The 13,788-nt window shown below is 43.2% G+C and overlaps 1 protein-coding gene across 1 annotated transcript in view; it reads left to right on the top strand.

The window, feature by feature from the left end:
* SLC1A4 (solute carrier family 1 member 4) overlaps positions 1-13,444 on the top strand; it is a 37,044-nt gene extending 23,600 nt beyond the window's left edge. The window contains exons 4-8 of the mRNA XM_054995638.1: positions 968-1,134; positions 6,857-7,090; positions 8,282-8,476; positions 10,596-10,730; positions 12,681-13,444. Of these exons, the coding sequence (XP_054851613.1) occupies positions 968-1,134; positions 6,857-7,090; positions 8,282-8,476; positions 10,596-10,730; positions 12,681-12,921 (972 nt within the window). The 3' untranslated portion in view covers positions 12,922-13,444. The remainder of the gene's footprint in view (positions 1-967; positions 1,135-6,856; positions 7,091-8,281; positions 8,477-10,595; positions 10,731-12,680) is intronic.
* The last annotated feature ends 344 nt before the right edge of the window (positions 13,445-13,788 follow it).

The following is a 13,788-nucleotide window of genomic DNA, read 5'->3' as shown; positions in this document are numbered from 1 at the left end:
TGTAATTCTCTTGCTTTTATTAAATGGCCTTATGAAAACTTTTAACATCCTTATTGAGTCTTCCATCACAATAACAAACAACATATCTACATAATGTCTCCTTTGCTATTTAATCAATTGTTTTTCACAACTTTGTCCTGAGTCATCATGTACAGGAAATCTTTAGCCGTTGAAATCCTAGTGGAGTATTTCAAGATAATCAACAAAATGATCTCAGGAATTAATGTCAATAAGTCTCCTATTGTCTTCCCAATAACAGAAGCCAATTAAAATTTCCCAACATAATGATACGTAGCATCACAAGAATTATTTAAAGGTTATGGCGGATCCACTGAATTTTTTCCGATGGACTATTCTCAAAAGCTTTCTTCCTGTGTCCAGAGAGAGGCTACTTTAAGATCAACCCAAATGTCTTGTAATACTTTGTGTGACATCTCCATCCGTCCATCCATTTATTATTTTATTTTAGCTGTTTATAGTCCTCCTTTCTCACCAGGACTCAAGATGGATTATACAGTGTAGGACAATACAGTCAAATGGCTGGGACGTTCAAGAAACATTCAGTAAACAATACAGTTGCAGAAATTGTAAGGGTAAAAATGGCAGAAATTTGAAAACAAGTTGAAATCTGATACAGAGCTGAAAACAATGTTGAAACAAAACTTAAGCGAATTGACATGACATGTTACATGGCACAGAACTATCCAGTAGGAGCATATTTATAGCAACAGGCGGTACACAGTGGTATAGTCTGCACTCCCTACCCTTTTACCAGAGCATCTCTCTGAGCCATTTTGGTATGGCACAGTCCTCTCACCTGTGTAAAAAAGCTGTCCTGAATAATTCAGTTTGGCACAGTTTACAGAAAACCATTCTCTGTTGAGTGAAGCTAATACCAATGCAGAGATAAAACATTTACTCAACGGTAGCTCAGAGTTGTTACACTGTGACTTTTTCTCTTCTTCAGATCCCTGTTGGTACTGAAATCGAAGGAATGAACATTCTGGGTCTAGTCCTGTTTGCTTTGTTTTTGGGAGTAGCCTTGAAGAAGCTTGGCCCTGAAGGAGAAGAGCTCATTCGTTTCTTTAATTCATTCAACGAGGCAACCATGGTTTTAGTATCTTGGATTATGTGGTGAGTGTTATTTAAAACAGAATGGTATTCCCTGGCAAAAATGTGCGTGTTGGTATCTGTGAAACCAGCACAAAGCTGCTAGTATGTGTGATGGGTTTGTATCTGTCATTCTAATAGACGACACAATTTTTGAATATGCAGTTTTACAGAATAGATAAAACTTGTGGGGATCTACTTAAGGGGGAAACTGGCATGACTGTGTGCAGGTTTGCCGGTATGAAATCTGAGCTGGCTGAGTATTTATTATTGATTGATTGCCTCATTGGGAGCCAAGGTGGCTTTACATATACAATAAAATCAGCAATATGGGACACCCAGTTGACAATGTGATAGGCTTGACGTAGTAATCTGGAACCAACCACAGATCAAAAACTGGTGAAGCAAAGCATCAGTATTAACATAACCAAGTAAACAGTGCAAAAATTACATAGTAGAATCGTACTTCACAGCAACAGATAGTACAAACTGTATACAGTGGTATAGTCTTCAATACCTAACTCTTTACTCTGTGCTTCTTTCTGTATCGTTTTGTTACAGCACAGTGTGTTTTTCTTTATGCAAAAGACAGGTTATACACAATGATATAATTTCATAGGAGCTTGTGAGTAGAATATACGGCAGCTGAAGGCACACACACAAGATGATATTAGTCCTTGTAACTGTGGCCTTTTCCTTTGAGGTTCTTCAGTGGCAGCCCCCCCCCCCCCCCACCTTCATTCTTTATAAAAGGAAATGAGTATTTTTCTGGATCATGTAGAAACGTTTTAAAAGAAAATATTACCCAGTGAGAGATTAGTATGACATGAGGGTTCTATACCGGCCACGATGGTGAGATGTCACTTCCAGGAAGACGTTGAAGTGATGACAAGCCTCTAGAAATTGGGAGAAACTCTATAGTAAAACCATACAGTTCCTGTCGATTCCTAGAGAGGACAGGCAATTTTTTAAGAAAAAAATTACCACTGCCACAGGGGTGGGGGATTCTATGCCAAGGGGGCTTGCAACCCTTGTTCATCTTCACAATAAGCTGTATCCTACCACTCTTCTAGCTAAATGCAGAGTTTTCCGCTGGAGGAAGAGCCTCTTCTGCTGGAGGAAGGCTTCACACTTGGCTGGGTAGAGTGATTGTACAGAAGCAGAAAATTGTAAACTCAGTTTGTATTCATAGGAATCGTAATGTGTGACTACTTCGTTGTGGTAATAAAAAGGTGGAATGAGCTCATGCAGAAAAAAACGTTCAGTTATTGAGCACTGATTATCAAATAAACAGAAGACAACAGTTTACGGTAATAAATTGCTGAGGTCAGCTAAAGACTTCTTCGCAACTGGTCACAGAACAATAGGAAGTGTTACAAAATTTTCAGAAGCTGCCTAGAGAGAATGGCGAACAACATGGTCATGCAAAGTGGCTAGTTCAGACCTCTCTGGACTACCTTTGCATGAAGAATTAGAGAAGGAGGGAAGCGGTTAGGGTTACCCACCTCCAGGTGGGTAACCCTAATCTTCCAGTCATCTCAGGGGAATGTGGCAGGGAGCAAGACAAGTCCTAGGCTGTTGCCCTAGTAGAAGGTTCTGCTTCTCACATCCCCTGAGCCAACATACATCTTTCACCAACAGTTCAATTCCCGTTCCTTCACTGGGTCCCTAGAGACGAATCATTAAAAGGCAAACTTGCGCATGCAGCGCTGTTTTAGGTTGTTGTGCAATATCTACCCAGTTCAGTGTTCTTTAGAGGCCGTAACATTCAAGTTGGGTGTTCTTTCACATCCTACAAGCAGTTCCCTTTATGTGAATTGCTGCTGCAGTTTTAGTTAGGAATTTCATAAAAGAAAAAGAAAAAAAACCCATAAAGATACAATGGCAAAACTTCGATGATTAGAGAGAAGACAATAAGTTCATTTACTGTGGGGATGGAAACCCCTTATAGACTTTATACATGATGATTCATGGATTTATGGACTAAGGAATTTAGACATTAGAGAAAAAAGCTTTTATTTTTAACATAAAGTAAAAAAAAATTGAAAATACTAATACTTATTGCGGAGAAAATCAAAAGCTTCCTTGTCGTTTATATAGGTGGTTTTTTTATCCTTTAGGTTTATTTTTTTTCTTTGGTTTGTATGGTTTGTTACTTTTTTTTGTCTGTTAGATAGTTGCTGCTGAAGTTTTCAGAGAATTAAGGCAGAGGTGTCTGCCTTTGGGTGTTGGCTGGCTCATAAAAAAGGAAGTATCTTTAATCTTCCTTGGGAGGAACCAAAAATAGAAGTCAGATGTACCTTCCCATTGCCAGCCTTCATTTGAAATCCATTTTGGGAAGGCTGCGTGTGTATGTTGCCTGAGGAGAGAGAAATTGGTCCCCCAGCAGTAGAACAAATCCAGCAGGAATTAGGCCTTTATGTTAAGGCCCGTCACTAGGGATTTGTGTTAAGGCAGCCCAAGACTCTTAATTCATGTGATATTGTACAAATGGATAGGTGACGGCCTTTTGTTTCTGGCCAGCTAAGCCAATACTAAAGTTAATCTTTTCACTGCATAATCCTCCTCTTTGTAGATTACGGGCATACTTTTCAGCTTTGAGAATGCAACGAACAGGAATTCTCAGTACTGCTTTGTTAATTTTTCTGGTATTTGGAATCTCTTTGAAATCCTAATTAGCAAGCTGTAGAAAACCTCTCTGCCCAAGATTAAAGGGTCAGACAATTTGACACAAACTGCTGGTATCTGATGGGGGTGGGGGAGACTACGCACACGCACACACAACATTTGTTTGGTTTTCCCTATTTCTGAGGGCCTACCATACAGCTTTTTAAAATACTATGACACCCCTTGGTTCACACCTCAATCGAGCATTGGTACCGGTAGCCAATTTCCCATATGCTAACTTGGACAGGGGTAATAGTTTTGCCATGAGAGAATGGATGGATGCCACCTATTTACAATTTTTAAAAAATGAAACTGGATGATTTTGTATAGCAGAGGAGCGTATGTAAGAAAGAAAGGTCTTTTTAAAACAATATTACCTTATAAAAACATATTTAAAAACTAGGTGAAGAGGAGTTAGATCAACTGTACTGCTTATATTTGAGAAACTGTGATAGTGTGCTCTTCCCTGTGTTTTGTATTTTGTCCCCTTTCCTACTCTTTTTGAATCCACCCACCATCTCCCCCTTTTTAAATAACATAACAACAACAACATTTGATTTATATACCGCCCTTCAGGACAACTTAATGCCCACTCAGAGCAGTTTACAAAGTATGTTGTTATCATCCCCACAACAAAACACCCTGTGGGTGGGGCTGAGAGAGCTCCTAGAAGCTGCAATTGACCCAAGGTCACCCAGCTGGCTTCAAGTGGAGGAGTGGGGAATCAAACCTGGTTCTCCAGATTAGAGTCCCACACTCTTAACCACTACACCAAACTGGCTTTCTGGACAAGGCATAACAATTAAACAGTCTGTCCACTTACAACTGAAAGAATAAAGTCTCAGTATGAAAACAAATCATTAAAAAACAGGCCAAGAGCATAAAACAGAGTAAAATTATCCAGAAGCAGAGTGTAAAACCTCTATTTAAAAGACTGGGTAAAAAGAAAGGCTTTTTTCCAAAATGAGTGTTCTTTCTATAAAGACATGGGCCGAATCCACATTACCTCCGCGCGTCCCGGTGTTGCACTAAATCTCCGCGAAACACCCGGAAGTATAGTGTCTTTCAAGCGCGATTCAGAAATCGCGCTTGAAAGACGCTATACTTCCGGGTGTTTCGCGGACATTTAGTGCAACACCGGGACGCGCGGAGGTAATGTGGATTCGGCCATGTTTCGGCTTCCCTAACACAACACATCTCTCTAGGATATTTCTCTGAATCTCTTCCCTATGTGCCCAATCACCTGGGCACTATGTAGTTTGCTTTCAGGTGTTTTCCACGGTTTCCACCCTGTTATTTTGCTAGGACTAAGCAGAGGAGGAAGGCACTGGCAAACCACCTCTGCTTCTAACTTGCCTTGAAAACTCCTTGCTGCAATGGCCATCAGTTGGTTGTAACTTCACTCACAAAATACTTGGCTCTTGTGACAATGGAAAGGCAGGAAATAAATCCTGTGAAAGAAAATAAAATGAAAATGGCTCAGCCAAGAGAGTAGCTTGTGCCTCTTGTTGCTGGCGGTTTGTCCATTAGGACTTAGGCATGAAACATAGTACATCTAGTGCTACAAATGATACTGCAGTATTGCCTCAACAGAGACACAGCCATGAGGAAAGATACCTGGACAAGGCATAACAATTAGACAATCTGTCCACTTATAACTAAAAGAATAAAGTCTCAGTATAAAAACAAATCATTAAAAAACAGGCCAAGGGCATAAAACAGAGTAAAATTATCCAGAAGCAGAGTGGCAGTTTGATGTAGTGGTTAAGAGCGGCAGGACTCTAATCTAGAGAACCGGGTTTGATTCCCCGCTCCTCTGCTTGAAGCCAGCTGGGTGACCTTGGGCTAGTCACAGCTCCCTCAGAGCTCTCTCAGCCCCACCCACCTCACAGAGTGATTGTTGTGTAGATAATAATAACATACTTTGTAAACCGCTCTGAGTGGGCGTTAAGTTGTCCAGTAGAGCGGTATGTAAATTGAATGTTATATATTAGTATAAAACCTTGAATTAAGAGACTGGATGAAAAGAAAGATTGTGGCTTGCTGCCTGAAAACCTTTGAATCTCTCTGGAGGCACATCTTAATCCTTTTTAAAAATAATCTATTTTAACAAAAATAATAGCTATATAGATTGGGATCTTCTCGGTGTCAGCAGTGCACAGCAGTGCCCTTGTGTTTCCAAGCCTCCCGGCGCGCATCATTACTTGCAGCAGGTCCACGCACAAGTCCGACCTACCTAGAGTTAATAACCTCAGGGTACAGCTTGGAGCTCTCCAGGAATTACAACCCTTCTCCAGTCTACAGATAACATTTTTCCTGGAGAAAATGGCTGCTTTGGAGAGAAAGCTCTGTAGCATCACTTCCCCCACTGAGCTACGTCTCCTCCCTAGGCATCACTCCCAAATCTCCAGGAATTTTCCAAGCCAAAATTCGCAACCATGTCCCTTTGTTTCTTTCTGTGCTGGGAGCAGGGTCAACCTTGCCTTTGCCTAGCCTAGCAGGCAGCTCAAGAAGAGGATATGTGTGACGCTTGGATTTCCGTCTCAATGTTAATTCCTGCACTCTGTATCCAAACCCTCCACTGAACTGCAAAGTTGTCTCATTGCTGGCGACTTGGTGGGGTGGGTCTGAGCACCAGCCTCTTCTCCTAAGGATCTTTGGGCCCCTTTTGCGTGTGGGGATGAGCGAGAGAATGCTGCAGAAAATTTTCTGGTTACCCCCAACTTAAGCCATCATCACTCTGCCCATGAAAAATCTTTGTTTTAATATATTTTTCACTGGGAAGCTGGGGTATTTCAAACTCAAGCCAAAAATAAGCCCCGGGCAACCCGGAGATTTTTGAGCAAGTAACCGTTTGTATGTGGGGGCGGGGGTGGACAGTGATGCAAATCTTAGTTGTTGTTGTTTTTAAAACTACAAACGTTGAACTGGGTGTTCTCACAAATTTAAAACACCCTGTGACAATGTTCTGTCAAGATGTTGATGAGCTTGTTGCATTCTGGACACAGTTTGGTTCCGAATTGCATGTGCCGTTTTAAAGATGTGGTTCTTTCTGATGTTTATCACTCATTTTATGCAGGTATGTGCCTCTGGGCATTATGTTCCTTGTCGGAAGCAAGATTGTAGAAATGGAAGATGTCGTCTTGCTAGTGACAAGTCTTGGAAAATACATCTTTGCATCGATTCTGGGCCACATCATCCACGGCGGAATCATTTTACCCCTTATTTATTTTGCATTCACACGCAAAAACCCTTTCTCTTTTCTGTTGGGGCTTATTACACCACTTACGACAGCCTTTGCTACTTGTTCCAGGTTAGTCGATTTGCGGGGTGGTAGTGGTATTTGTTTGCAAAATGAGAATTACGTTGCTCTAGAGGGCCTCTATTCACTTTGTTGCATTTAGGGGAGCTCTTGTGATGTCGCTTTCGCTGTTCTCAGAGTGTGAGGTGGGATAGTCACTACCTGAATACTTCATCACAGAGATCTTCAGCCCTCCAGTCATGTCTCAGAGCCTGGCTTGGTGGGTTTTGGACCCCTATAGAGCAGCCTTTTGTTGTTGTTGCCTTCTGAAAGGACCTCCCGCGCAGAGAGCAAAGGCTCCGTGCCTTCTGTTACTCTTCTTGTGCATCTTGAGAAGAGCAGCGGGACAGCAAAGCTGACTCGCTCAGTGGCAAAGAGGAGTCTTCCATTCTTCTTAACTTGTGTGTTCCTACAATACGCCTCCTGGCATTTGGCTTGCATTTCCTGTCTCCAGCTCTTTTGGTCTACTACACATGGTCCTCGCCTTGGCACTGGTGAGGTCATGATTTTGGTTCCACCTCTTCCTGTTAGGTGACTCTGATGTCACCTCACTTCCTGTTGCGTGCTTGTGGCTCAGTGGGTCCTTTGCTTAGTGAGTCCTGGGTTTGGAAATAGTTGAAGACCACTGCTTTGATATATGGGTGTCAGAACTTAAATGGTTGACTGAAAATATCTCCATTGTAGAGTAGGCTGTAGGTACACAGGCGGTTTTCATACTGCTAACCGGCCATGGAACATCATTCCAAGCTCCTGGAATGACAGCGTTTTTCTGGTGCGATTTCGCGCGAAAATGGTTCTCGTGCAAAATCGCGCCAGAAAAACACTGTTGTTCCGGGAGCTTGGTGCGATGTTCCATGGCCGGTTAGCAGTGTGAAAACAGCCACAGTTTTAGTTGGCAGAGATGTTTCTGTCTGTTTAAGCCCTGGCCTCTTTTGCCAATTGCGAAAACATTGAAATCCAGTCCAGCCTAAATATTCTAGTTTTAAACTCTGACTCATTGTAATGCTGAAACAGAAATAATAGTTCAAAATGTATTCCAGACCTTTTTTTTAAAAAAAAAATACAATTTGGATGTGTTTCTTGGACATATAAAGGAACTCTAGCTTCTTGGAACAGCACAAATCCAAAATGCGGCATAATGGATGTTTATTCCATCCAGAAGATGCCAGAAAATTTCTTTCCTTTCTCCTTGACTGCATGTAGCTCTGCCACTCTTCCATCTATGATCAAGTGCATTGAAGAAAACAACGGAGTCGACAAGAGAATTAGCAGATTTATCTTGCCTATTGGGGCTACTGTGAACATGGATGGAGCGGCTATTTTTCAGTGTATGGCTGCGGTATTTATTGCTCAGCTGAATAACTTTGACCTTGATGCTGGACAGATCTTTACCATTCTGTAAGTTTATATGTAATTGAACCAGCTTTTCTCCATCAAATGCTGTATGAATTTCGGTTGCTGCCCATGGCCGTTTCCACATGCTGTTAAAGAGACGGGCTATTTATTGGACGCTGGCGGGTTTTTTCACAGATTCCAGGCGCCTCCGATTTCAATGCAGAAGCAGGCAGTTTGGCTTTCGTTTCTTCAGTATCTTTTCTGAGAACAGGATTTCCCACTCTTTCCTGTGCCGGGTAAAAGACGCTGAAGAAAAGAAAGCCAAACCGCCTGCTTCCGCTTTGAAATTGGAGGCGCCTGGAATCTGTGAAAAAAAAACACCAGCGTTCAATAAATAGCCCGTCTCTTTAACAGCATGGCCGTTTCCACACGGCTTACCTGAAGCCGGGCCATGGCGCAACGTTGCAGAACGTGCCGGGGAAAACGCAAAATATCGCATTTTCTCGTGCGAGTTTTGCGCGCCGTCGCAACGTTGCACCATGGCCCAGCTTCAGGTAAGCCGTGTGGAAACGGCCCATGAATGGACCACTTAGCCCAACTATATATATTTTTATTTATTTACTTACGTCATTTATAGTCCATCTTTCTCACTGAGACTCAAGGCGGATTACACAGTGTGAGGCCAGTACAGTCAGTTTCAAGGACATTTCCATAAACAGTGCCACAGGGCAAATAGCTACAAGTTCACAAAGACATAGCATTAGTAGAAATCCAGTACAACATAGTGGCGAGGTCTGTGGTTTCTAACTCTTTAGCAAATCATTTGAGACAATACAGTCCTCCTATCTGAGTAAGAAGTCTTTTTGAATAATTCGGTTTTACATCATTTGTAGAAAGCCAGGGGAGTGGGGGCTCTCCTCACCTCATCAAGCTGGCCATTCTACAGGGTGGGGGCCACCACAGAGAAAGCCCATGTACGGGCTGCTGTCAGTTTCGCTGATGTGCAGAGTGGCACCTGCAGGAGGCCCTGTTTGGAAGAGCGAAGCTGCCGTGGAGAAGCATAGGGAGGGAGGCGGTGCCATTAAACATATGCTCCTGTGAGCTACCCGTGCTTCATGTGGTCTAATGTCAGTCCTAGAATTCTTATGTTCTGTTCCAGCAATTCTTCAACTCTGTATTGGAACCTTGCTAATGCCATGTCTTTGTAAACTTGAATTTATTTATCCAATGTCATTGTTTATAGAAATGTCCTTGATACTGACTGTACTAATCTCACACTGTGTAATCCGCCTTGAGTCGCAGTGAGAAAGCAAACTGTGGCTCTCTTTAACATGGCGCAAAACTCGCGGAACAAGGACATCTTTGTGATGCAATTTCTGATGTCATCGCGCCACAAAAACAGAATCATGATGAGGTGAGGTCAGAAATTACACCAAGAAGATACCCTCATTCCGTGAGTTTTGCGCGATGTTAAAGAGTGTGAAAACGGCCTGTAAATAAATATAGGTGCAGGAGAAAAACTAACTACATGCATTCATTCCTCTTAGTCATGCAGTGCTTTGGTTAAAGTACCATTTTAGAAATCATACTCTTCGTAGAGATATGCCAGTTATCTGTGATATTCCCCTCCTACTACATAAACTCCGTATTTCAGCGTTTTCTGGATAAGCGTTCCCAGCAGGCAGTAGTCTGAGAATAAGAAGCTGCATTCTATTTCCCTGTTCAGTAAACAGCGTCTACTTCCTGTGGAAGGGGATCTTCTGTAAGCCAGAATGCCTTTTCCATTGGAGAAAGTCATCGCTGTTAGTTGAGCTGAGTGGATAGAACACATTATCATTGGAATTGCAGAAGTGTAGGGGCTAGATGTACAATGAAGCTAATTATGCATGAGATGCTCCACAGTAATCAGGGAGGCATTGCACAGCTTGGTGACATCCGCTTCTTTTGAGCGGGGAGTACGATGTGCAATTAAACCTGACGCTGATAAGTGTTTGATAAACAGTGTTGACCTTGGATTTATATTGTTGAAACAGCATATCTAGTTTTACAGGTAGGTGTCTTGAGCATTTGTTGTGGGCAACCAAAACATCCATGGAAATAAAAGTTTTGCATGTTTAATTTTTAAAAAAAGTGTGTATGTAGCTGGAGCACAACAGTAACTTACATTGGTCCATGTTGACAGTGTGACTGCCACGGCGTCCAGTGTCGGAGCGGCTGGGATCCCAGCTGGAGGAGTTCTAACCATTGCTATTATTTTGGAGGCCATTGGACTTCCCACCAATGACATCTCCCTCATTTTGGCTGTGGACTGGATTGTGTAAGTACTGAATGTCTCTGCCTGCTCTTTGCACAGATGACAGCATGCTCCTGAGTGGGCGGCAAATGACATGAACTGGATATGGAATTACATGATATGGAGAGAGTCCACCGTAACTGAATCTGGATTTGGGTATACCTGTGAAGTACCTTGAGAGGCCCCTTTTATTTGAAGTGCCCTTTTGCTCAGTTTCAAGACTTCCCTCTTGCCGAGGGCCAAGCAAAAATGTGGTGGAAGTTCCAAGAGTTTAAACACAGAACTACAGAAAGGAGGTAGAGTGGGTTGCCAGCTCAAGGCTGGGAAATCCCTGGAGGTTTGGGGGTGGAGCTTGCAGAAGTTGGAATTGGAGTGGTGGTGGAATGGACTCAGCCAGGGTGTGATGCCATAGAGTCCACCCTCTGAAGCTGTCATGTCCTACAGGGGAACTGATCTCTTCTGTCTGGAGATCAGTTGTAATTCAGGGGGACACCAAGCCCCACCTGGAAGTTGGCAACCCTAAGTGGTTTCAAAAGCAAGAGGGCCACATCAGTGAAGACTGCAGAATCCTCGCCTGCCTGCTTAGCTTCCCGTAGCCCATGTTCCAGGCACTCTTCTCACAGCTCAGGCTCAGAGAAATTACTTAACTGAGAGATCCAGAGGAGTTAGCCATGTTAGTCTGTAGTAGCAAACTAGTAAAGAGTCCAATAGCACCTTTAAGACTAACCAGCTTTATTGTGGCATAAGCTTTAGAGAGCCACAGCTGTCTTTGTCAGATGCATCTTAACTGAGAGAGGAATTCTTGAAGAGCTGTGTGGAGTAAAAGCACTGAAGAGAAGGGGTTAACCTCTCTTGTCTAGGCCCCCCCCCCCGCCCTGTTCTTTAAAAACAGGTTTCCCAGCTCCCCACCACCACTATGTAATTGAGGCTGTTCTATGTTTAAACATTCAAACTTGTTGTATCTCCTAATCTAGCTACTAGGCATCACCTGTATCAAAGCCTCCTGACTCTTGCGTTGGCCATTGTTTCAGATAAACTTTGTGCCTGGAGAATCCCTTTTACTTGTACTCTTACCAAGGAGAGAATCTCCCCGTGTCTCCCTCTTTTGTACATGTTGGAAAGAATAAGGAAGTCGCTATTCTGCCCTTTCCCTCTTGGAAATGGAGAATAGCAAAATGGAAGGGAGGGGAGGAGAGGACAAACATTTGACAGGCAGCTGGTGTGTGAACCAGAACTGCAGTGAGGAAGATGCAGTGAGCAATTTTTTTTATATATATATATATAGCATATAGCGTAGGAGATAAAGCCTTCACCTGGATAGCCCAGGTTAGCATGACGTTGTCAGACCTTGGAAGCTAAGCAGGTTCTGCCCTGGTTAGTGCTTGGATGGGAAACAGCCAAGGCAATATAGGGTGACTACACCGAGGCGGGCTGTAGCAGACCACCTCTGAGCATCTCTTGCCTTGAAAACCCTATGGGGTTGCTGTAGGTCAGCTGTGACTTGATGGCACTTTCCACCACAACCAGGAGACCAAACAAAAAAAGATTACGCACTGTTCCCCCCCCCCCCCCCTCAAGCAATGCAGCATCTTGAGATTCAGGTATCCGGCTCTCCTTAGTGGCGCATGTCAAAAAGAGAATCATGTTCAGTCAGAAAACAGTCAGATATGATTGCTGATTCCGCACACGTTGGATAATGCACTTTCAATGCACTTTATCAATCGTTTGAGGTGGATTTTTTGTTCCGCACACGCATAAATCTGTTCCAAATGATCTATAAAGAGGATTGGAAGTGCACTATCCAATGTGTGCGGAATCACTGGCTGTTTGTGCCTAATAGGTCTGGAATGTGAATGCTCTCTGAAAACAGACTGTGACTGCAGGTGCCTCTTTGTATTTTGTTTAATACTAGGGGTATATATTCGTGACTGTGCAAAAACACCCCATGTTCAAGCTGCTGGTATGTTTTCCCAGGGACCGGACCACCACTGTTGTGAATGTAGAAGGAGATGCCTTTGGAGCCGGAATCCTTCACCACCTGAATCAAAAAGAAATGAAGGAGAAAGAGCCAGAACTGAGTGAAGTTTATGTCGAAGCCGTTCCAAACTGTAAGGCTGAAGCAGAAACCTCACCGCTGGTAATGCACAAGGACCAAGCTCTTGCCACCTCTTCGCCTAGTTCTACGGATCTAGAATCGAAAGAATCAGTCCTCTGAAGGAGGAGGCTTGGGGGGAGCGCACGGGGGGGGGGGGGTTCCTCCTGTGCTGATGCTGCATTTAAGAGGCGACGTCTTCAACCCTAAACGGACAGAGCTGCCATACGGGGTTAAGCGGATGTGTCTCTCCGTTTCGGTGGTATGGAATGCAACAGTAGCCAGCCACAGACTGTTGAGTGTGTGTGTGTGTGTGTGTGTATTTGATGGCAGACCCTTTTTTGCTAGTGAAACTGTGAGGCTTCGTATTTATGCACGTGTATGAAATACACATATGAATGCAAGTGATTTCAGCAAGGCCACTTCTTTGGTTTGAAAAATAATACTGGCGATCTACTTTGCAAGGTGGATTTTAAGAAGTCAGAAGGTGCAGGCGAGGAGGCCCTCTTGTGCTAATACAGCTCGGGCTAATGAAGTTTGATCTCAGTTATTGTATCAAGCCTGAGAGGAGTTAGCCGTGTTCGTCTGCAGTAGCAAAATAGAAAAGAGTCCAGTAGCACCTTTAAGACTAACCAACTTTACTGTAGCATAAGCTTTCGAGAGCCACAGTTCTGCATCTGATGAAGAGAGCTGTGGTTCTCGAAAGCTGACGATGCATTTGATGAAGAGAGCTGTGGTTTTCGAAAGCTTATGCTACAGTAAAGTTGGTTAGTCTTAAAGGTGCTACTGGGCTCTTTTCTATTTTGTATCAAGCCTGCGATGCTGTCGCTGGGAGGTGGGCCTCTCTCCGCAGCAAGGGCAGTTATCTTGATTTTAGAATGCAAATTGTGGGACAGTCCTCTTGTTCCCATTACTCTTTGTACTGATTGTACTCAGAAATTAAAAGGTTAGGAGAGAACTACATGTTCCATGAAGCTCTGTGATTTTCCT

The sequence above is a fragment of the Eublepharis macularius genome, chromosome 1 (assembly GCF_028583425.1).
Source record: "Eublepharis macularius isolate TG4126 chromosome 1, MPM_Emac_v1.0, whole genome shotgun sequence".
NCBI lineage: Eukaryota > Metazoa > Chordata > Lepidosauria > Squamata > Eublepharidae > Eublepharis > Eublepharis macularius.
This window is presented reverse-complemented; position numbering and strand designations above follow the sequence as displayed.